This window comes from Stigmatopora nigra, chromosome 11 (genome assembly GCF_051989575.1).
Source record: "Stigmatopora nigra isolate UIUO_SnigA chromosome 11, RoL_Snig_1.1, whole genome shotgun sequence".
In the NCBI taxonomy this organism is placed as follows: domain Eukaryota; kingdom Metazoa; phylum Chordata; class Actinopteri; order Syngnathiformes; family Syngnathidae; genus Stigmatopora; species Stigmatopora nigra.
The window spans coordinates 3,762,239-3,786,752 of record NC_135518.1 but is presented as its reverse complement, the minus strand read 5'-3'; the positions used below and the strand labels follow the sequence as shown (position 1 = coordinate 3,786,752).

The window sequence follows — 24,514 nt, the reverse complement described above, 5'->3', positions numbered from 1 at the left end:
ACAAGTACCTGGACTTGAACCCATGATCCCAGAACAGTGAGGCCGATATGTTAAACAAGGGGTGTCAGACTCGGGTTGGTTCGCGGGCCGCATTAACGTCAACTTGATTTCACGTGGGCCGGACCATTTTAGATATAATATATAGATATTTTTTTTATGAATGGATTAAAAGAACTGGATTAAAAAAGCCTGAATATTACGTTTTTATAAATCTAATGCAATGTTTATTTTAGATTTTTTCTCATATATATATTTTAGATTTTACAAAACGATGTTTTAACTAAAAACACAAAAACGGATTAAAAATTACAATTATTGATCTAAAAGGGGGAAAATCAGGAAATTTAATATACATCTATACTCTTCATTTTAATTTGATCCTAAAACCGAAAGTCGGCACTCATGATTTACTTTCCCGGTCCACACAAAATGATGCGGCGGACCAGATTTGGCCCCCGGGCCGCCTTTTTGACACATGCTAACCAGCGGTTTGCCCAGGGCCGCCCGATCAACTCTAATATATCTTTTATTAGAAGCGACGCCCCTTTCCATCGCTCCCTCCCCTGCCCTCCCTTTCCCAGTCCTTCCTACCTCCCCCTCTTTCTCTCCTCCCTCCTTCCGTCATTCACTCGTTGAACAGCGCGCATGAGGCACTCATTGAAAGTGACTCTGATAACAAAGCTGATCCAAAGCCGATTCTCCGTCGCTTTTTCTCTGAATATCTCTCTGGAGAAAGAAAAACAACAACACAAGGACAAGCAAAATAAGTCATTTCGCTTTCAATTCGGGAAGACCAAAAGACGTGCATCCTCACCTGTACTTGCAACTTTTTTTGGGGGGTGGTGGTGGATCTCCAGTCCAGTTTCGAGAGTGATCCGTCCGGGCATCGAACCTAACCAAACCCAGCCCTGGATTCACTACTGCTGATCAATGGACAGAACCTCCTCGGCGGCCAACAGCGCTACACACACGCCGTGAACGGTGAGTATGAAGGCGGGTGGGCTACCGAAGCCAGCCCGGCAGTCGCCTGCACGACCACCTGCTCAATCCCGGGCCGGTACCGACGCATACCAAACACAAAAAAAATGGTGGTGTTGCGTTCACGTGTCACCCCTCTCCATAGTAAAAATAACAACAATAATACCAATAATAATAATAAAGAAAAATGCAGTTTTTGTTTTGCTATTATCATCCAAATTGTGGCTATAGTTTTGATTCACTATCTTCAACAATATTTTTAAAGCAGTTAAATGCTCAAATATATGTTGTAATCTGCTGTACTCACAAAACTACTGTCGAAATGTAATTAGAGTATATCGTGTTAAAGTGCCGTTCATTTTAAAGTAAACCATATAACCATATTCCTTAACACGAGCAAGTTAGGCATGTAAAATAATAACTTTCTTGAAGCTCAGTAGGGGGAAAATCCTTTTAAAATATGTGGTTAAGTTAAAAATGATTAGAATCTAATACTGCCAAAAGTAGATTTACGATTAAAAACATCACTCCGTGTAGTAAAACTAACTGAGAAACGACCGCAAAAGGCCTCTGTGATCGAATTTACATCAAACAAATTACAAATGTGCAACCAAAAATTAAGATTAGTGCAGTAATATCGATTTTAAAAAACTAACTCTCTAAAAAAGAATTTTACACGTGTGAGACAGAACGCGTTTGTCAAATGACAAACTTTAACATGGGCGCTTTCACATTCGTCATAGTTTGAACCCGTGAAATCAATCCTCTGTATTGCCTCACGTGAATTTCAAATAATAATATTACTATATTAATGATATGCCCAAACATATTTTTTTTATCAAAACATAACTTTTACAAAGATTGTTTTGACAAATTCTGACAATGACTACTCAAACCATGACAGATTATATCTAATGAATGTGATTTTTATATTTCACTTTTATGTTATTGAAAACAAGAACAAAAACAACTTTCTTTTGAGTACGTGTGTGATCAAAAAAGTCAAATACAATACATTAAATACATCATGGCATTTAACTATTCCACATATTGTTATTCTTTTCATGATGGCTCACTTCAGGATCTTCAGCATAATTTCATTACTCAGTTTCTATGCTATTATATGTTAATATTTATTACAATATTGACTATGTTCTAGAAAATTTACTTTTGTCTCTTAGGAATTTGACTTTTGTTTCTCAAATGGGCAATTTATTATGAGCCATGGCAATATCTATTGAAGAATCATAAATTCTCACACAGATAACAATGATCAATACAGTACAAAAATGTATCAAAGCATTTCTTAATGTGAGTTTTTGTGCTTAAATTTTGCCGTCAGCATATATTAAGGTTTTTCCAATATTTTTTGAGGGAATTTATTAATTTATTATAATTATTTTACCTCAAAATGTGACTACAATGTAAAATCTTAGTCCAATCAACTGCTACAAACGGTATGAAAAATAACAACATATGCTTAATGAATACAGTAATCTAATATTTAAGAATTCCCATCTTTTTTAAAGGCATTCATTACACATACACTGTTAATATACAACTTAGAGGATGAAACACATGCATAGAGTTGCTTTCTCTTTTCGACTGTAGCATATTCTAAAGCGCGTGTCAAAGTGGCGGCCCGGGGGCCAAATGTGGCCCGCCGCATCATTTTGTGTGGCCGGGGAATGTAAATCCTGAGTTCCGACTTTCTGTTTTAGGATCAAATTAAAATGAAGATTATAGATGTATATTATATTTCCTGATTTTCCGCCCTTTTTCAATCAATAATTGTAATTTTTCATCATATTTTTCTGTGTTTTTCGTTGAAAAATATTTTTTGTAAAATCTAAAAATATATTCAAAAAAAGTTCAAATAAACATTGTTTTAGATCTATAAAAACTGAATATTCAGGGCTTTTAATCGAGTTATTTTAATCCGTTTATAAAAAAAAAAAATCTAAATATTATATTTCCAAAATGGTCCGGCCCACGTGAAATCAAGTTGACGTTAAAGCGGCCCCCGAACCAAACCAAGTCTGACACCCTTGACTTAGAGGATGAAACACATGCATACAGTTGCTTTCTCTTTTCGACTGTAGCATATTATAAAGTGTGCATTGTCAACATGTGTGCCGCTGTATGTGTGGTCCTTGTAAGGGTACATGTGTATGCGTGGAAGAAAGATAGAAAGAGATAGCTAGAGAGAGAAGGAGAGAGTGAGAGAGAGAAGGAGGGGGTACAGGGGCGACAGAAAGATGAAGAGATTCATGTTAATTCATATAAATTGAGTATTGACATTTAATACAATCTCAAAGAAACAGTTTTTTTTCAATGCGTATGGTTGGTAAATACCATATTGGTTAGTGAAGCTGTGTCAAAAAAAATCCCCCCAAAAACATATTGAAAAAAGCTGTTAGGTCTAAAACTACACATTGTATTCCAAATTGTTGATCAGGTATAACTTAGCATTTTGAGCAAGGTAAATTGTTCCCAGAATTAACTCATGTTAGGGGTCTCTTTAAAGTGTTACTACAAACGGTTACCTTCAAAATCCTGACATTTGTTATACTTTGCTTGATGATGACCAAACCCATCGAGCAAATAAAATAGGTCAACAGAGGGTTTTTTTTGTAGAATCCCCCAAATATTTCTTTAATGAGAAGCTTCTTATTTCAAATAACAGTGTGTTACCACAAGATAAAAAATATATGGAATCAAAAATCTTATGGTCAAAATTGCCAATGATGGGGAAACAGGAGGAAATGAAAAGAATGCACCAAAAACAATGGAATAAAAATGGGGAACTGGATGGTTGTCACACAAAGAATATGAACTCTTCAATAATCCAATAAACATCCAGAGTGATAAAAGGTCTTGGTAAAGAAAACCTTAAGACTATGCCATTCAAGAAACACCTATGGAATTTTATTCGCTAAAACTGTTGTCATTCAGACTGCGTCTTACTGTAACAATGTATTCTTAAAATCCCATGTCAAGATTCCTCATTGAAAGCCTCAACATCTTGGAATTTTATGAATTGCATGCGAAATTCACAATGGTTCCTAAAACGGTGGAGTGTTTACTTGCTCAAGCTTGTTGTTATGCAGTGCTGTCACTTGCTCATGTCTGCCAATACACACTTCAAATAAATTCCCATTTTTTGGGGGCTTGATCCATCACCCTGGATATACAGACATTATATACATATACATTTACATACTTTGTTCCAAAAAAATAAATGGAAAACCAATATACACATAACATGCACAACATATGTATATATATATATATATATATATATATATATATATATATATATATATATATATATATATATATATATATATATATATATATATATATATATATATATATATATATATATATATATATATATATATATATATATATATATATATATATATATATATATATATATATATATAATTTATATGTAGAGTTTGGAAATTGAAAACCCAGCATTGTTTCAAATAATTCTAATAACTTATTGAAGTAATAATCCTATAAAATCCTTTTGAGTTTTGTGCTCAAATGAACTGAATTGAAGCGAGGGATGAAAATGGAAAATTGCATGTGACCTTTTGTATAAGTAGTATTTTTGTTGTTGCATATCATGTTTTGCGTACATACCGACAGCTATCTTTTAATGTCTTGTCCTGCCCCATTTTTTTATCAGCAGTGACAAGAATTAACCAATGGCTCCATAATGCGATAAAAATGCATCTTGCTCAGTGAAGAGGGTTTCATTTATCTCCGTTATCTCTACTATCTCTGCTAATAATTGATAAGCTTCAATTGCTGCTCACGTAGAAAAGGATGATGTAACTCCATACTTGTTGCCATATTTTTGTCCTTTATATTATTAAATTCATACTGTAGATTAATAAACAATTGTCACACCACTGTGGATTAAATAGCAGTTATGCATCAAAACAAACCTTATGCCAGTTACTATGTAAAAAGATAAATAGATTTTTTTGGACAAAACAATGTTGGCAATTATTTCCCATAAAGCAATAAATTGGAAAATGTTCTGAACTTGTGCTTATCAAAAACACTCTCATGGCCGATACGTAATATTGCTTCTTATCGCTGCTTTATTAACTGCTTTAACGATCACACGCCCTATTTGGCGACTGATTCGGGGATGCATCAGGGGGGCAATAACGCTGTGAAAAGGTTGCTTAGATTCCTCATTGATGCGTAGTACACATCAGTATTCACTTATCAGTTGTACAAAGACAGCACAAAGGAAATGGGGTTGCCCAACGTGGCACAGATCACCTTTTTTTATCACTTACTTGATGTTCAGGTAATATTGCACAGATACATTTACATTATTATTACTTAGGATCCGCTCATGTAACATCTTGACTAGAGTAGAGGGCCATGGTGACTCAGCAGTTTGTCACCAATAGTGACACTAAATACAATAATACCTTGACATACGAGTGCCCCAACATACGAGAAATTGGACATATGAGTAAAATTGCAAGCAAAAATTTGCCTTGAGATACGAGACAAATTTTGAGATACGAGCATATGAGACAGCCAGGCGACCGAGACGTGAGAGGCTGCTTATGATAACAGCGCCCTGACTTTCTCGTCCCATCTCCCTCGTGTGAAGATATCTACGAGGACTGGGCGGAGCATTGCATTTTTTTGTAGTTTTTTTTAGTAGTTAGTGCAGAATTGAGAGAAAAACAATGGGTCCAAAGCAAACAGGTGCAATGAAACGTAGTGCGAAAAAAAGGCGTATGATGACAATCGATATTAAGCACGGAATAATCGAAAAACCTGAGAGTGTGGCTCTTCCTCTTGGAGTGGCTATGAATCAGAATAATTTGAGAAAGCTGAAGCAAATTATTTGAGAGAGTTTCTGTACCGTGGCCATTGTGTTTGATTTGTGATTGGGCATTGTTGGCCATTGTTTCCCAAAACCATTCAAGTTTGTGTTCTAGCCAACCAGATTTAAATTTAAAAGAAATAGTGTACTAATCTTTCCTTTGAAATCCCATCAGATTTGGTTCTGCTTGGTCAAACCACAAAAAAAGATGTAATTGTTGTCAGGTTAGAGACCACAGTGCTGGATTATGATGAGGATGATGACGTTGTGTACTGGTAGATGGCGAGATGTCGCCAACCACTAGCTCGCGCTTGATAGGCATCATCAAGATAGTACAACAGGCCAGGACCTGTTATAGACGACATAAAGTAGATGCAATCTCCAAGTTATTATTGTTGTAAGTCTCAATTTAGCCTGTTTAATCTCTGACAATACCACAAATTGTTCTGTACAACATTCAACATCCATAGTGTGAAATTTTCAAGTGACAACACATATTTTACCATTACTTCCAACATAAGTTTCTTTACTTTTTGTAAAATGAATGATCAAATTCTATTACTGCCCTAAAATGGTCTCATAAAAACAATTATTTGATTCATTTACGTCTTTTTTTGCGCAAATGATTGCTATCCCATCTTAAAGAGAGCTACCAGGCAATGTATAACTTATAAATTATGTGTAAACCTAGCCCCAAAATATGAAAAACAGTCACAATACAAATGTTATAGGATGGCTCTATACATTTATTGCCTTACACAGTATTTAGAAATGCATATATATATATATATATATATATATATATATATATATATATATATATATATATATATATATATATATATATATATATATATATATATATATATATATATATATATATATATATATATATATATATATATATATATATATATATATATATATATATATATATATATATATATATATATATATATATATATATATATATATGAGTCTCTTGAAAACCTGCCCCTTTTTTTTATTATTTTTTTTAAACATTATTATGTATTTTAAAACTGAAATATTTAAATCAACATATCGTCTCATCAGGATTGGCGGAGGCAATTGTTTTTCTGTGCGAGTTTTGAACATTTCGTGCATGAAAAATGCATAAGGACTAAAAAGTGTGAGGGGAGCAATTTCCAATCAAGTGTTTATGAATGTCAATGCATACAATTAGCATTCACTTTCATTTGCTCTGATGAAATGAGGGGAACAGTCCCACCTTGTTGTCACCCTCCATTTCTGCATCAATTAGACAAATTCTATACTATAAATATCGTGTGTTATCTTCTCATCTTGCTCAACATTTCTCTTTAGTCACATGTCAGCAGATATTGTCCAAAGCTACCAATAATAGAATGTCAATTTAGTCATAAACAAGCTTTTTTTTTGGCTTGGCTCAGTTTTATAAAAACATTAGACTGCATGAACACACACTGAAACTCATAAAGTTTCACACAAGCACATGCAAACTCCAAAATTTATTATTTTCTATTGTTTTTGAAATCTCTGCCCCGTTTGTTTCTAGTAATCATGATTATAAAATAAAGGATGGGGATGGAAACATTTTGTAGTCTATTTTGAATGTTTTTTTTATTTACATTTGTACAAAATGACAAAGAAATGCAGTTCTTATTAAAAAAAAAGAATGCGCCAAAACATTCTGTGGAAAATAACTTAAAAATAAAAACACTGTAGCAAACCAGACAGTAACCAGACAAATAACCTTAAAAAACTGTCAATAAATAAAACATATTTACTATTTAAAAGACTTACCATAAAGTGTATTACTGCCAATTTATTTTTTAACTGTGACAAAAAAGTTTGGAAAAACTAAGACACCCCTACAAAAAGATTTTGAACAAATGTTTCATGATTCGAGAAGCTTACATAAACCTACTTCAATCTCAAGTGACAACTATAAAATGAAGAAAAAAAAATCAAAAACTCATCTCAAAGGATTGTATATCTAAATTATCCGTACTAAATTTCATTGAAATTTGTTCATGAAAAAAACAGAGGCAGTTTTAATATAATGTATAACATAAAAAAATCTCAGTAACATTTATAAAATGATTACACATGAATCGACATGTCGGAAAAAAATCCATTAATGACAAAACACAAGAAAACCACTGCATTTTTTTTTTTTTAAAAGAAGTGTAAATATAAGTGCAAAACAGTACTTACATGCTTATTTTGACTGTAAGTCTGGCACGTTTTCCTAAATGCTAGACAGCTACTCTTATTTAATTTAGAGCCATAAATCTAAATCTTTATCCCCACACAGTTACGTAATGTTGTACATGAAATATTTTGCAATGGTTAAGTAAACTTACACATAACATTATGAGCCATTTAATTACAAATCTTTTGACTACTAAGACTGCCTAAGATATAATAATGCCATAATCCTACTTTCTATTTATCCCCAGCATCTTTCTCTCTGGCTGGATCTCCACTGGGGGTCTGGAAGAGGATGGAGAGAGGAGGGGAGAGTCCCGTCACTCAGGACAGTCCCGAGCGCAGAGGGGGTAGCCCAGATCTCGGCAGCCTGCCCCCACCTGGCAAGAAGGGCCGCACAGAACTCAACGGCAGCCCCACGGGGCCCCGTTTACGGCAAAACGGGGCACTCCTAAGACCCCTTGGAGGTAGGCGACGTGATGGGCGCGAGGAAAACATATCAAATGCATACCTGTCAACCTCTGCCGATAACTGCCCTTATAAATGATTATGATTCCCCATACAAACCCCCAAAAAACCTTACAAACACCGTACGACGCATGTTTACTCGCGGTAACTCGTTTCTTACTATGTGGCTCCTCCATGCTTGCTTCCACGATATTTACTCTATGTATATCTACGCATGCGCATGTCATCCTTTATCAATATTGCTGTACGCACCGCTAAAAAAATACATACGATTGAGGATAATTTTTGCTGGTATCCCGTGACAATAGTAACGATCGATGACAGTAGCGTCGTTGGCTACCAGCCTACCAGACTATCAGGATTTTAGCCAAAATGGTCTTGTTGAGATCGGTTTTCTTAAATATTGGCGATTTAAAAAAAAAAGAATTCCCCGTACAAAAGTTGGTGTACGGCCTACATGATTTGAAATGGTAAAAAAAAACGTATAAGATACGTATAAAACATACAAATTGACAGGTATGCAAATGGATTACACCAAAAGTGCTTGAAGGCAGACTTCAAATCCTGATCCGTTCATTGAGAACTGATACGTTACAATTTGGTGCTAGTTATATATCATATACACAGAATATCACATTCAAATGTAGATTTTCCAAAGTTGTCTTTCTGTAAATCGAGCAAGTTACATTTTAGTAAGATTTTTCATTTTTGCTATGATCTATTGATAGAGAAAGTGAATCTATTGAAAGGGTTAGGGTTAAATATGAAAAAAATATGACTAAGGCAGCGCGAGGATTAGTGTCGGTGGCATTTACATTTTGATTTGTCAACGCACAGTTCCCATTGGTCGATGTCGCGCCACTTGACAGAGGTGCTGATGCCTCGCTCCGATTGGTCAATATAAGGGTACTAGAGTAAGTGTCGGTGTCACTTTGATCGGCCAATGCGAGGCTTTTATTGGTGCTTTCGGGATTCCGCTTTCTCACCAGTGGGTTCCTTATTTTAGTTTACAGGTCAGCAGAGAACCATATGCACCCATTATAAGAGACATGTTTGGCTCGAAAGCCATAGGTTCTTGACCCCTGCCCTATACCATCAAGCCTCTACTATTACAATTAAATGTGATTGCAGCAAAAAAGATTTACGCAGACCACTATGGATTATTGATCTGGCCTTCATAGAGCGAGAGTTCCTCTTATTTATGCACATATGCGTGCTGCTGCCATATGTTTGCCCCAAGTTTCATCCCAAAGAGTCATGTTGCCTTTGACTCACGCTAAAATTAGAAGGACATTTATACATTTGGCCGCTCCTTCCCAATATTTATCATATAACATTCCTGGGGTTCTTTTGCTGGAATGACAAACATAAAATTGAGCAGTTTGCGGCAACAGAATGGTTTCGACCTCAGGTCAAAGAGGTCATCAAAGCAATGCTCAAGTTTAGATGGCATGTGAGGAAGAGAAAAAAGGTGACGATGAAGGAGAAAGGGGTTTCCCGTTGCAAGAATAATGACAGTATTTTCCTTGAGTACAGGAAACTGGACGTGTCTCGGCCAAAACCGCCTTGCCGCAGCAAAGTCGCACACATACACATCTTATTTTAAACCCCCCTCATACATATTAGAAGGATTAGAGGTTTGAGGCCACGTCGTATCATCCAAACCAGAGCATCTAGTGGCGAGCGATTCCTAGCACAACAAGAAACGGGAGGGAATGAGAAAAAGAGAGAGAGAGAAAGCGGGAAGGGAGTGTGTTGACAGTTATATTTCCCTGTTGGGGAAAAATTCACTTACTCCAATTGGCACGCTGCGCCAGTGTGTAATTCACTCCATGAGCGCCTGGAGGGCCCGCAAGTGGATTGATTAATGAGGGGTAAATAGAAAATATAGGAATTGACTGATTAAAACAATGAGCCTGATGGAGCTGGAGTAGGAGGGGCTGTCCAGGTCGTGAAGCTAATGCCACGGTGCATTATTAGAACTGGGACGCTGCCTAGCTCTCAAATCCATCATATTGACGCAAGCAGCTTTTCATGGAGTGCCAACTGACAGGTGACTCCACAACAAAACGCTTTTACGAGTAAATGGAGAAAAAAAAGAGATGTCCTGAAAGACCTTTACAGAAGCAGAGAAGGGCAAGGTCTTTTCACAGCAAAATCCTTTGAGTTATTTGAGAATGTTCACTTAAATAGGACACGACCTTCAGACTGTCATTGTTTTAAATTTTCAGTTTTTAATGCATTAGCTTTCCTCAAAATGGACAATAAATGTAGACTTACAGTATTTTTTTGGACTTTAAGTCGCACCAGCCAAAGGTTATCCAATGAAGAGGATAAAAATATTACAAGTCGCACTGCTGTAAAGGTCACATTTTTTTTATTCATATAAGAAACCAAGGAGAAAAATAGGCTAAATAGGCATTTGTTAGCATTAGTTTTTCAGGTAACTATAGCTAAAAAAATAATATAATAGGCTGTCAGAGAAAGAGAGAGAGAGAAAAATAACTTATGGGTCACAGGCCCAGCCAAACTATTAAAAACGTGCTACTGATAGTTGGAAAAATGCGTTAGTTGTAATTGTTGTTTTTCTTGTTACTCCTTCACTAGGTCTGATGATTCCCGTCTACTGTGTGGTGGAGCAGGCGGATGGAGGGATCCGGGTGGACGGGTGTGATGGAAGAGAGGAACACGCAGAGTTTGTTCTGGTGCGGAAGGACATTCTCTTTTCCCAATTGGTGGAGACAGCACTGTTGGCCCTTGGATACTCGCACAGCTCAGCCGCACAAGCTCACGGTCAGTCTCATACAACTATAAGTTGTTATATTACATATCAATTTAGTCTTGGGGCTGATTTTTAAAAAAAAATCACAGTTTTAGAGACCTCTTAATGGGATAATCTTGGTAGCTAACATTTTAACCAAAAATATGCCAAAAGATGAACACAAAGTCCCATCCATAGATTTAATATAAAAGGAAATTGTGAGTTATGTCTAATCAAGCAACATTTTGTCCATAAAATATTGATGAATAGTACACCCATGTTTTTCTTCCTACTAAAATCTATCATTGTCCTTGAAACCTCTTCAATCTGATTGCTTTGTCATTGCGCATTGTTGCCAATTAAGTGTTTTGGCTTTAACGCCTCTGACAAAAGCAGATGGGAGTCATTGTTGTGATGAAAAGAGATTTGCAAACCCTCTACTGTCCCAGTGAATAGACGATAACAGTGTCACTCTTTATTACTCGTGGGGATGAGCTCCAGACATGATTGTGGTCCTTCAGTGAAGGTATTTGCTTGCAGTTTCCTATTTTCTTACATTGTGTCGTAGGTTAGGGTTAGGGTGTGTGCAAGAACACATAAAATTAATTTCACATGCAGTATTTATGGCATATTGTAGGACTGGGTGATATCGAGGGCCGGAGTTGGCTACCCATGTTGTAGTGGATAGGCTCGTTGGAGTCCAGCATCTCATAAGCGCTCATTTTGGCTGTTATAATCATTTCGCTTTTAGTGTCTGTGTGGGCCGCTCTATTGCTAACCATGCTAAATGATTAGCTGTTCCTCACCTTCTTTTTCAACTACCACATTTTCACGACTATAAGGCGCACCGCATTATAAGGCGCACCCTCAACGAATGGCATTTTTTCCATATATAAGGCGCCCTGTATTATAAGGCGCACTGTATTATAAGGCACACTGTATTATAAGGCGCAGTGTATTATAAGGCGCACTGTCTATTTTGGTGAAAATTTAAGACTTTTAAGTGCGCCTTATAGTCGTGAAAATACGGTAATTGCTATTGACTTCCAGGTATGAAGCACTCACTACACAATCACCTTTAGGGCCAGCCCTTGTTGATGTTTTGGATTTTTTTTGTATAAAATCTTGCAGTGGGGAGGAGCTAAATGATGTAAGATTTCATAAAATTAAGATGGCATCTGCATATTTAACAGAATTGTTTCAGTTCAGGCATTTTTGTTTTTTTAATATCCGACAGTGGTGGTTTTTCGTTTTTGGTTTTCTGTTTTTTCCATATATAAGGCGCACTGGATTATAAGGTGCACTGTCTATTTTGGAGAAAATTTAAGAATTTTAAGTGTGCCTTATAGTCGTGAAAATACGGTACTTAACTGATCTGGAACTACCGTTGACATTGCATCAGCACCCCCATTTTTTGTGGTGTTCAGGTGGTTTATTTACAGGTTATAATTATCAACTGTTTTAATCTTATTGTATCCAAAAAATATTTGATGATAATTACCATTATTTTTTATCGACCAGGTCTAGCATGTTGCTTTGCCCCAAAAAGCTTGGCAATATTCACTAGTTCTATAAAAAATGAATTGAAAATGAATAAGTTGGCTCACCACGTATCTCGCCAATTATACAATGCTACTGAATGGTTACATTGTGTTTAAGTCAAACACTCTCAATGAGTTTACAGCATGCAAGAGAATTGTCAGCTGATACTGTACAGCTCGTATATTTGAGACAACTACTGCTATGTTAAAGTCACGCAACTTACGCCGAATGCTGTACTTTTATAGTAAACAGATTGTCCTGTTAAAATCATCAATCAGTTACATTTACACCAGTTAGTCTTTCATTGCTACCAAAGAGCCAACAAAATTGCGTGGGTGGTTTTGGGTGTGTATTTGTGTGTGTGTACACAAGAATGTATACAGTATGTAGAAGAATAAAAGCATAGTGGGCACATTTTTTACACATGGAAGTCGTATACAAAAGGAAAGTGACATTTACCCTCACTCCTGGCCTCCTGCATGTACAGCATTGAACTGTTGGTAAAAAAATTAAAAAAAACACAGTCATTGTTGAGACATGGGGCTCCATTATTTTTCATCTGTTGGAAATCTTAACCCAACTGTTTGCATTTGTGTTTAACCACTGGTCCGCTTCAATCTGGCTGATACATAAATACACATCGAGAGTGATGGAGTTTGTCATTTTCTTCTTGACTAGCAAATATTTTGCTGCATATTCATTCACTTTCATTTCCTCAAGGTCATTGCTTCTTATCAGGCTAAAATGCACCTGGTCAGGACTTTTAAAGCATTGTGAAGATTAATAATACACTGGGTGGACTTTACAAGTTGCTACGAAGCACTTTTAGATTTGTGTTGGCTGTAATGATACACATTTTCACAGCATGATTGATATTATGATTGTTGAACCCTGAGTTGATATACCAAAGGATATTTTTTGGAATCTTAAAAAATATTTCTCTCAAAATACATTAATACGTACAAAGGAACAAATGACCTGATAATTTAACACACATTTGGAAATTAAAAGTAAAACATTGCTTTCAAGAAATCTGTAATGCTTTTGAATACCTTTAGACAAAAATGAAGTTAAACCCAAAATAATAACACATTGGCGGTTTTCCATATCAAATGAGTTTTGAGATTTGAACTGTAAAAGTAAGAGTGTACTAAGAAGGAAAAGAGAGAGAAAGGGAGATTTGAGCTAGACCAACCCGTTCATTGGTTGCATGTTTGAACTGAGGTGCTTTTGATTTGTTCTCTCTGGGCCTGAGTGGGTTTTCTACGGGTACTCCGGTTTCCTCCCACATTCCAAAAACATGCATGGCAGGCTGATTGGACACTCTAAATTGGTGTGGGTGTAGGTCTGCGATCGGCTGGCCACCGATTCAGGGTGTGCACCCCGCCTCTGCCTGGAGACAGCTGGGATTGGCTCCAGCACCCCCACGACCCTAATGAGGATAAAGCGGTTCAGAATTAGAGATGAGATATTTTTGCTTTCTTTTTGCATACATACATGAGCACACCTATTTCATACAAAATTGGTGCCCTGACATGTTATAGTCTCTAAATGGTTTACAATATTTAGTATTAATGATTGTACAAGTAATTCGTATTTGTATATCCTAATTCAATGTAAATAATGCCTCTCCTACCGAAAAATCCAAGTTACAAAAAAAATCTCTGGACCTGATTAATTTTGTAAGAAGAAGTACTATTGAAGATTAAAAAAAACATAAAATGTCCATGCGCCACTGCACCTGTTTTTGAATTTGGGGAAGCCTTGCACTAAGATGGTATAGATCAGGGGTGGGCAAACTATTCCACAAAGGCCTGCAGTGGGCGCGGGTTTCAGTTCCAACCCATAAAGAGGACACCTTTTCACCAATCTGGTGTCCTACAAGTGCAATCAATGTATTGCAGTCAGGTGCTGCTTGTTTTCTGCAGAAATCTCAATGGTAAAAGTGTCTGTGCTGGATCGGTTAGAACAAAATCTTGCACCCAAAGCGGCCCTCGATGACCTGTTTACCAATCCCTGGTATAGATGGTCCAGATCCAAGGCACACAATTAGAGCACAGAAATCACATAACAGCATCAAAGGCAGATATTTCTCTTCTGAACCAAAAGAAAAGAGTCGAGCATGCAATCATAGGTTCAAGTAAAAGCTGAAAAGGAATGTATAAGCTCAATTCATAAAGGTAAAAAATAATCAGGAAATCTATTACATTAAATGTGTCTTTATGAAGGTGGGAGAAGTTTATTCTTTGACCAAATTTATTTTTTGGAATGAGACCTCAACGTTTTCAGACAGCAACAATTTTGTTGTTGTTTTTTTAATTTTAAATGCCACCCACTGGTTAAGCTGGTGTCCCACGTGGTTGTAATACTTGTGGGCATCACATAAAATGAAAAAAAAAAACAATGAAAGTGCAATGCTTCTCACTTACTGCCTGTATATGTAAGCACATACACAGTCCCACGCACACACAGACAACCACTTGATTTAACCTAGGTTAAGATGCCCTCCAAAACACACATGCATGCCCTGTGAGAAGAAATGTGTAGTCATGCAGTGTCGCAGACAAAATAGACGTGCCTCCCTCCGGCTTCTCTCTAATGAATACTTTTTGTTTTTTAAAACAACCATTTATGTTAACTGAATAATTTCTGGCTTAAATTATACATTTTTCCCTCTGTGGTCCACGACCAAAATTACACAGAGTCCCAGCTATTTTCTGCCTGTTTGAATTGTGTCCTGCATTCTTGCGTCCCACTGGTATATTTAAAGGCTCGGCCGAGGACCACGGCCATTCTTTAATTAGCCTAGGCCGGTAATTAAGTGGGAGATATTGTTTATTTCAATTATAAGGGGCTGAAGGCTTTTATAGCACGGATGGGCGCAGACGTGTACTTTTGGGCTTGACGTTGGCGAACAGTGAACAGTGGTCAGCATTGTTACATTGCCACGTCTGATGGGCCATGGCGGCACCAAAAATCTGGACATTCTACTTTTTAGCTACTATTTTCTTATAGATTATCCAGACACTAACTGAATACATATTTAAAGACTTTCAAACAGTTTGGAACTCATCAAGTTTCATGATGTGTATTTCAGATTACCCACACTGAATCATACAATCCTAATTTATTCAATCTGGATTGTTGGAGGGTCTTTACATTACTATACAGTTTTTACAGTGGGCAGATATCAGACTGTAGCAGAATAGAGCAACAATATAGAGAACTTTGTATGGACTGTGCAACGTTACGGAAAAAAAATTCAAGCACTTTGTTACAGAGAGTCATTAAATACTAGAAAATAGCCAAGTGAGCACAATCACGCTGTACTTTGACAGTGTTAAAGAGGCAATGCATTGTATATGATTTTATGGGACATACAAAACCTAGTTTGGATGTTGTTTGAAGTTTGATTTATTTAATAAAGGAACAGCACATAACATTATTCATATTATTATCATGGTCGGACTCATCTCAGGAGGGGATGAGTCGGCCTAAAGAGATGAGGTCAACAAACTGTCTTCGTGGTGCTCGGTGAAGAATCTCACACTGAACACTACGAAAACTAAAGAAATAATCTTGGACTTTCGCAAACACAGCATAGATCTGGCCCCACTCCTCATAAATGGAGTATGTGTAGACAGGGTCCAGTCCTTTAAATTCCTGGGGGTCCACGTCCCGGATAAGCTCTCTTGGTCTACAAACACCACAGCAATAGTGAAGAAGGCCCAGAAACGACTCCATTTCCTCAGGGTACTCAGGAGGAACAACTTGGACACTAAGCTTCTAGTAACCTTCTATAGAGCCACTGTGGAGAGCATCCTGGCATACTGCATCACATTGTGGTACGCTGGAAGCACGGCAGTAGACAAAAAGGCTATGCAGAGAGTGATTAACACTGCCTAGAAGATCGTCGGCTGCTCTCTGCCCTCACTGGAAGACATTGCTAGCCCTCATTACCTAAGCAGAGAACATTGTTGGGGACTCATACCACCCTGATCACAACCTGTTCCAGCTGCTGGCCTCTGCCAGATGCTACAGGTCTCACAAAGTCCGGACAAATAGGCTTAAGGACATTTTTTTCCCCACATCCATCAGGACTCTAAACTTGCGGTAATACGACACACAATCCCTTCTGTGTAATAACTTCGGCGTGAAGTAACATGAAAATACATTGGGCGGTGATCTGCCTCCTACTGGCTGACTGAAGGTAAGTGAGGAGACAGAATGTAAAGAATGGCAACGAGTCTGAAAGTATCACTTATTTGGACCTTTTGCCGGGAAATCGTACCTTATGGAGAAGCACTATCAATTTCGTCATACGCAGCTGGGTATGATGACAACTAGGCTTTTGTCGAGTCAATGATGATGACAAAACCTATGTCCGATTATTATTATTGATTATTATTAAAGGACATATATATGTAAATATATAAGATTGTAGCTTTAGTCCCTTTTGCAGATTGTTGATGCAGATGATGAAATTGCAATAAAATACAGGATCACATTCATAACAAAACTGCAGTAGTCACTGTGCATGGAAGTAATTTGACTCAGAAGTCCTGTTTACCCTTCTATTAGTCACTATTGTTCCCGTCATTTTGGCTACTGCTTTCTGTAAAGGACTTTATTGCGAAAGCAGTAATTATTCAATAACATTTTAGTGGAAGGCACAGTGGAAGAGTGGTTAGCATGTCAGCCTCACATGTGTGAGATCAAATGTTTAATCCCTGGTGGGATCGGACCTTCCTGTGTGGAGTTTCCATGTTATTCCTGTGTTTTCTCTGGGCATTTTGGTTTCTTCCCACATCCCAAAAACATGCATGGTAGACTGATTGAACACTCCAAATTGCCTCTAGGTTTGAGTGTGTATGAATGGTGAATTGTCTCATTGTGCCCTGTGATTGGCTGGCAACCAATTCAGGGTTTGACCCTTCTCCTGCCCATAGCTAACTGGGATAGACCCCCCCATCATGACTCGCGTGAGCATGAGGTACAGAAGATGTTAATTAAACATGTTATGCACATCAAAATAATCCCTCACTTGAAAATGTCTAGCCTTGTTAAAATTATTACAACATGGAACAAAGAAGGTTGCATTGATAATGTGTATGTGCCAGGGCATCCATGCTAGAGGACAGATGGCACTTGAAATGTTTCATGTGGAAGACAACAATTTTAACGTTGCAATGTAGACAACAACCTGAGATCTCCTTCCTGACCAGAAATGATAAATCAATTATTTATTTACTTCACACTGGCAGTGTACTTTTGTGTGTTTGTGTGTGTGTGTGTGTGTTTGTGTGTGATTGCATGCCAGAGGCTGCAGAGACATGTCTTCTTTAGGTTTTTATGTTTGTCTGCTTATTCACACGTTTGATTCCGACAACCGATTATCAGGCATTCTGAGTGCAGACAACAACAACCACGGAGACAGATGGAGTCAGAGATTAGGTCAATTTTTTGTTGTGTTTTAAAATTGATAATACTCTATATTCCCTCTATGTATAGTATGTAAACATGCAAAAAAAGAATGTCCTTCATTGGACGCCAATTAAAAAAATTATATTCAATCTTGTGATATAAAACTTTTTTGTTAGTTTTCTAATTAAAATAAATTGCATGTGTTATGTTATTTATTTTCATTTTTTGGCACGATTACGTTATTTTCTAATTAGAATAAATCCACAAAATATTCTAATACAGTAAGACTGTGTCATTAACAGACAATCATTTGAGCAGTTCATAGTGGTGATTTCCAATGAATCTTTTCGTCTTAAAAGAAAATACTAAGTTATATTCCACTTTTCCACCTATGTTTTGCGGACTAATTAGAGGCGAAATACTAGTAGGGATAAATGACCGTTAATGTTTTCTTGATAATTAGCTTACAACGCACATTTTCTTAACCAAGTTAGGCGTTGCAAACAGATGTTCTCTTGGTGGTCTTGCGCAGAAGCTTCCAATAGAGGGGGTCTTCTGTCTGACATGTACTCCAGAAAATCTCATTATAAAATCAAGTGAATGTGCAAAAGAGAGAGTTTTTATCCATGCTCCAAAGTTCTACCAGCACCCGTAAGAATACCATCTATCCATTTTCTGAACTATTGATCCCCACTAATATGCTAAATGTGTCGAATGGTATAATGATATTAAGGGAATTAAAATAGATAATTTTCAAGAAACAAGAATTTGAGGAGCAAAATAAGGATTGCAGAAAGAAAAAAAAAAGAGAGGGAGTTTTCTCATAGACTGGCCTGGATCTGATTTCGAGGATAGTAATGTGATTAACTTTGTTTAGTTTTTACTGCTCCAGTTAGCCTGTGCATATATGAGTGGAGATATGTGTGCATGTCTATATACACATTTACGTAAATGTACACTTATGTATTCGCATGATTTTCATAATCCTAATTCAGACATTAACCATGTTGTTTGAATAAGAGGTCCATATTGACACCTTGGCAAAACTACACAAACAAGAAAAAACTCATTTATTCAAAACTCAAGCATAACCACACTGTAAAATGATTAAGATGTATCGCTAAAAAATAACTTAATGTTGGAGTGCACATTCTGTTTTTAACAACTAAATGAAATCCACGTGGTTGACAAGTACTTCCATGTTAAAGTAATTAAAGTGTGTTTTGGGGGATAATTAATTCAAAGTGTGAATTAGGGTCAGGGCTTTAATTTAAGATGGTACCTTTATGTAGGTAAGTCTAAAACTGATTCTAGCCAAAAAAGAATCATCAACTCAAACATGTCAACACTCCAAGTGACTTTTGACCACTCCACAAAATTGTGTTGTGTAGTTGCTGCTGTTTATCTACAAATTACCTTGTTTATGATTTTATTTTGTTAGAAATGCAACTTTCAATGTTGATGTAATGTACTTTACAAGCAATATTGGTAAAGACAATAGAATGTTCACTTGAATCAAAGCCTTCAGACTTGAGTATTACAAAATTAATTGATTTAATCTTTGGTTCAACCCAGGAATCATCAAGGTGGGGAGGTGGAATCCTCTGCCCATCCATTTTCTGACTGATGCTCCAGAGGCGACAGTGGCAGACATGCTCATGGAGGTTTACCACATGGTCACTCTACGAATCCAACTACAAAGGTAACTTTATTTAATTTGAAGTTTTTGGCATTCATAGTCACAATACAGCAGTGAAGCCCAAGTGCTGATGTCATTGCAGCTGATTGCACATCAAGAATTGATTACCAAAGCTCTATTCAAGCTTGTAAGGAATTATCTGTCATCAGACTCCAGGAAAAAGAATGGAGCCAGGGTGCTGATGAGCAGATAAATCCAGATCAAGTACAGATGAGAGGCATTTTTTGTTCTTTTCCTTTTTGGACACATACCAAATGGGATTTGTTGATATGTCGCATAGCCATAACGATGCCAGAGCTGTGGTCTTCGGTTGATTTATAACAATATAAAAGATGGTGGTGGCTTGGTGAAAGAGTGGTTAATGCGTCGGCCTCTGGAGTTGAGGGTTCGATCCCAGGTTGGTCTTCACTTTGTGGAGTTTGCATGTTCTCGCCAGGCTTGGGCTGGGTTTTCTTTGGGTACTCCGAATTCCTTCCACATCTCAAAAATATTCATCGTAGGCTGGTTGAACACTCTAAGTTGCCCCTAAGTATGAGTGTGACCGGGAATAGTTGTTCGTCTCCTTGTGCCCTGCGATTGGATGGCAACCGATTCAGGGTGTTCACTATCTTAGCTGGGATAAGCTTCAACGCCCCTGAGAGCCTTGTGAGGATAAGTGGTTAGAAAAATGAATGAATGAAAATAAGATGGTAAGCAAGGCGTTCTTTAGTAAAAGGATCAGAAGAAAATTACTATCTTTATCAAGTGTCATACCATAATTACCAGAATCTGTGTGTCTGGGTATATAACCGAGATTACTAATCGCATGGCAGCCAAACCTGGTAGGAGGGTTTATCTTAGCCAAGGGGAGAGTGAGTTAAGATATTTGATGTGTTTGATCATGAAACGGTCACCAAATAACTAATATGTTATACTTAACGCCCAACGTTTATGACTAGTTCCAACACCAAACAGCATGGAAACAAACCGGTGCCCATTCAGTGAAATAACGTATATTTTGTATAAGTGAATGGAACAGAAAGAAGTGGCATGGCATTAATCCTAATTGCAAACAACCGAGGATAAGTGCGCTAGTATTCTAAATGTCCATGCAGTGTCAACGTTAAATGACCTATGGCATAATGCGCAGTAGGTTCACGTCATTGCGCAGTAGGTTCACGTCATTGGTTATACTTGAAGAGCCAAAAATAAATTGCAGCAGACACAAGATGCTTCCTGTTTGAGATTCCTCATTACCAATAATTTCAATTCTCCAAATAAATTCTTTCTGCGTTAAGCCTTTCTGCGTTAAGGCTCTAATGAAACCATTCTTGTATCGCATAGCATTTCTGTTCTTAGACACTCGCTGGAACACTGACTTACTCGTAGTTTTTCGTGCATCTAAGTGATTTCATTCTTGCCATCTCTGACCATCTTTCTATTATTATTTTTATAGTTTTTCCAAGCTTGAGGACCTCCCCTGTGAGCAATGGAACCACGCGACTGTCCGGAATGCCCTCAAGGAACTCCTCAAGGAAATGAACCAAAGCACTCTAGCCAAAGAGTGTCCTCTGTCACAGGTTAGAAAAACAAAAATAATCATAATATTACCTAGTTAAGTGAACAAGTTTGTCTGCCTTCTCTTTGGACACAATTAAAATGCTGAAAAATACTTAGAAAAATAGAAAATGATTAATAACGGTTGCTACATTTTAATCAAACTCAACCGTGTTTTAACTCCCAGGCTACATGTTTAGCACTCTCGCCGCATTATAATGGCTGCTCTGGGAGATTTACGGGCTTTAATGGAGCTCTGCAGAGAGTGTTGATGGCAGCAAGTGGATCAATTGCAAGCATATGTGTGTGTATGTGTTTGAGTGGAGATACTCTGGTGCGTAAAGTGTAGCTGCTCTCAGCAAGCTCAAGTTGCCACGGGTGGCTTACAGTCATGATTACTGACTGTCTGTTTCAATTGTGTGTGTGTGTGTGTTTCACATGGTATTTTTTTATGTTTAGTTGTCTGTAAACATTTGGTATCACTCTGGCTATTAATTATCTTTGTCCTCGTCTTTTCTTTCTCACAGAGTATGATCTCGTCCATAGTGAACAGCTCCTACTATGCCAACGTTTCCACAGCAAAATGCCAGGAGTTTGGTCGCTGGTACAAAAAGTACAAGAAAATCAAAGGTAAGTTTGATACAGCCTGAAGCCACATGAACAATTCGGATAGGGTCAAACATTAACCCCAAAAATCGTGACTGAAGAAAAATGACTAACTGATGTGTTCATTCAATACAATTTTATTGTAATAAAACATTATTAGCTATCATGTAAAGCCTTAAAGAGCTGATTTTTACGTGCCAGAGTGGAAATGGCTTGCAATACCCGCCCAAAAAATTATTCTCATGAGATTATAATTTAACTACCCTCATGCCTGAATTTTTATTTACTTAATATGTGAGAAGAGCCATAGATCATTCTTACTGGAAAAACTCTGTGACAAAATGGATACAATAGATGTCCAAGGGTCAAAAACAGACCATGGATATTTTGTGGGAGATATTAGTTCTCTTTTTGAATAGTCAATTTTTGCTGCACATTGGTGTACATGTGGCTAATGAACACTTATTGGTTGTGTTTCCTTTGAGCAGTGGATTATTTGGAGAAGATGTGGTCAGGACGAGATCCTGCTGACATCAAAAGTAGGCATACTTTTTTTTTTTAACATAAACAAAGTTTTTGGGAAAATAACAATCCGGTTTTCTGTATAGTTGAACGGGACAACATAGCTGACTTCTGCATGATGGGCCAGAGACCACCTCCTCACTTGGCTGGCCTTGCACAGCTCGGTCACCTTGGTGGCAGTCCCATTTTGAAATCGGGATCTGGAGATCCACAGACCCCGTCACAGCCTCCTCAGCAGTCTCCTCACCCACAGCAACAGCATTCACCACACGGCCCTCTCCACCACAGCCCCCCTCTCCATGCAAGCCAGGTGCCCGCGCCACCCCCACCCCATCCGCCTGGCGCCCTCCAACCCCTGCTGGGCCCAGGTGGGCTGCTTTCACCTCAACTATCCCCCCAGCTGGTACGCCAGCAGCTCGCCATGGCCCACCTCATCAACCAGCAGATAGCCGTCAGCCGGCTTCTGGCCCACCAGCACCCGCAAGCCATCAACCAGCAATTCCTTAACCACCCTCCGATCCCGCGAGGTCCCTCCAAAATTGGCGGGGACCATCCAGGAAGCAACCCCTCAAGCTCTGAGGTCTCCTCTGAAATTTACCAGCAAGTCCGAGATGAGTTGAAGAGAGCCAGCGTCTCCCAGGCTGTGTTTGCCCGGGTGGCCTTCAATCGCACACAAGTAAGTAAACGTGAATGGCACTTAGAAGTCAGGTGAAGTTGAGAAATTGAAGAATTTTCTTATGCATTCTGATCACACAAAGGTTGAATCAACTATGGGTGAGAGGAGATAATTGCTGTACTTGATTCAGATTCAAATTATAGACACTTATTTCTTCACGCAGGGTTGGGCTCATTTGCGGGCACCCACCTTGGAAGTATTTTCAGCAGGATTGTCAAAAGCGTGGTTGGGTAGCTTCCAGGTCATTAGCCCTTGTTTTTCCACCATAGGAACACAAGCACCTGATGCCCTAAAGGCTGAACTAAACACTTTACAGCAAGCTCCGATAAAGCAATGTAAACATGCTTTGTTGGACTTACTGAAGACAAGTCTTTAATGGTCTTTTTAAATGACCTCTAACATACTACTACCGACTGGAATTTGTCTGACTGTCATTCAGAGACTATGAATCTCACAGTCATCTAACTTTGATGGGAGGCTGTGACTTGGCTAGTCAAAAAAGAGGGGTAATGTTTTAAGTTATTGGTAAAAAAATGGGTTGAAAATCAGTAAAAAAAGTAATAAAAGAAAACAAAGTTTATATTTTTAAATTTATTCACAATCTCTGTGTTGACTTTAGGCGTAGCCATTACTAGGAAAACCAACCTGTCCTCATTTATTGAAACAAGCTACTCTCCATTAATTGAAAGTATGGTAGTTATAGTTTGGATATTTAATTAATTCATTCATCTATTCATTTTCTGAAACACTTTGTCCTCATTTGGCTCCGGGCCAGAGGAGGGGGACACCCTGAATCGGTGGCCAGCCGATCACAGGGTACAGAGACGGACAACCATGCACACTCACACCAATACCTAGGGGCAATTTAGAGTGTCCAATCAGCATACCATGCATGTTTTGGAATGTGGGAGGAAAACAGAGTACCCGGAGAAAGCTCACGCAGTGGAGAACATGCAAACTCCACACAGGTGGATGACCGAGATTTGAACCCAGGACCTCAGAGATATGAGGCTGACGCAAGCCGCTGGAGCTCCGATATTTAATTGGTACAAAAAGAAATTACTTTTAATTGAGTAAACTTATTCATTGAACTTTCATACCGCTTACAAAGGTCACGGGGGATGCTGGAGCCTATCCCAACCCAACATGGGGAAGAGGCGGTGGGCACCCTGAATTGGTTGCCAGCCAATCACAAGCCAAATCAAAATTAACAACCACTCA

General features: G+C 37.9%; 1 protein-coding gene across 2 annotated transcripts in view; it reads left to right on the top strand.

Annotated features, from left to right (window-relative positions):
* Positions 1 to 581: 581 nt before the first annotated feature.
* Positions 582 to 24,514, top strand: part of satb2 (SATB homeobox 2) — a 41,318-nt gene continuing 17,385 nt past the window's right edge. For both annotated transcript variants that reach the window (XM_077728528.1, XM_077728527.1), the window contains exons 1-8: positions 582 to 981; positions 8,311 to 8,526; positions 11,135 to 11,320; positions 19,830 to 19,956; positions 21,389 to 21,512; positions 22,017 to 22,119; positions 22,584 to 22,634; positions 22,704 to 23,293. In XM_077728528.1, the coding sequence (XP_077584654.1) occupies positions 8,355 to 8,526; positions 11,135 to 11,320; positions 19,830 to 19,956; positions 21,389 to 21,512; positions 22,017 to 22,119; positions 22,584 to 22,634; positions 22,704 to 23,293 (1,353 nt within the window). In that variant the 5' untranslated portion in view covers positions 582 to 981; positions 8,311 to 8,354. The remainder of the gene's footprint in view (positions 982 to 8,310; positions 8,527 to 11,134; positions 11,321 to 19,829; positions 19,957 to 21,388; positions 21,513 to 22,016; positions 22,120 to 22,583; positions 22,635 to 22,703; positions 23,294 to 24,514) is intronic.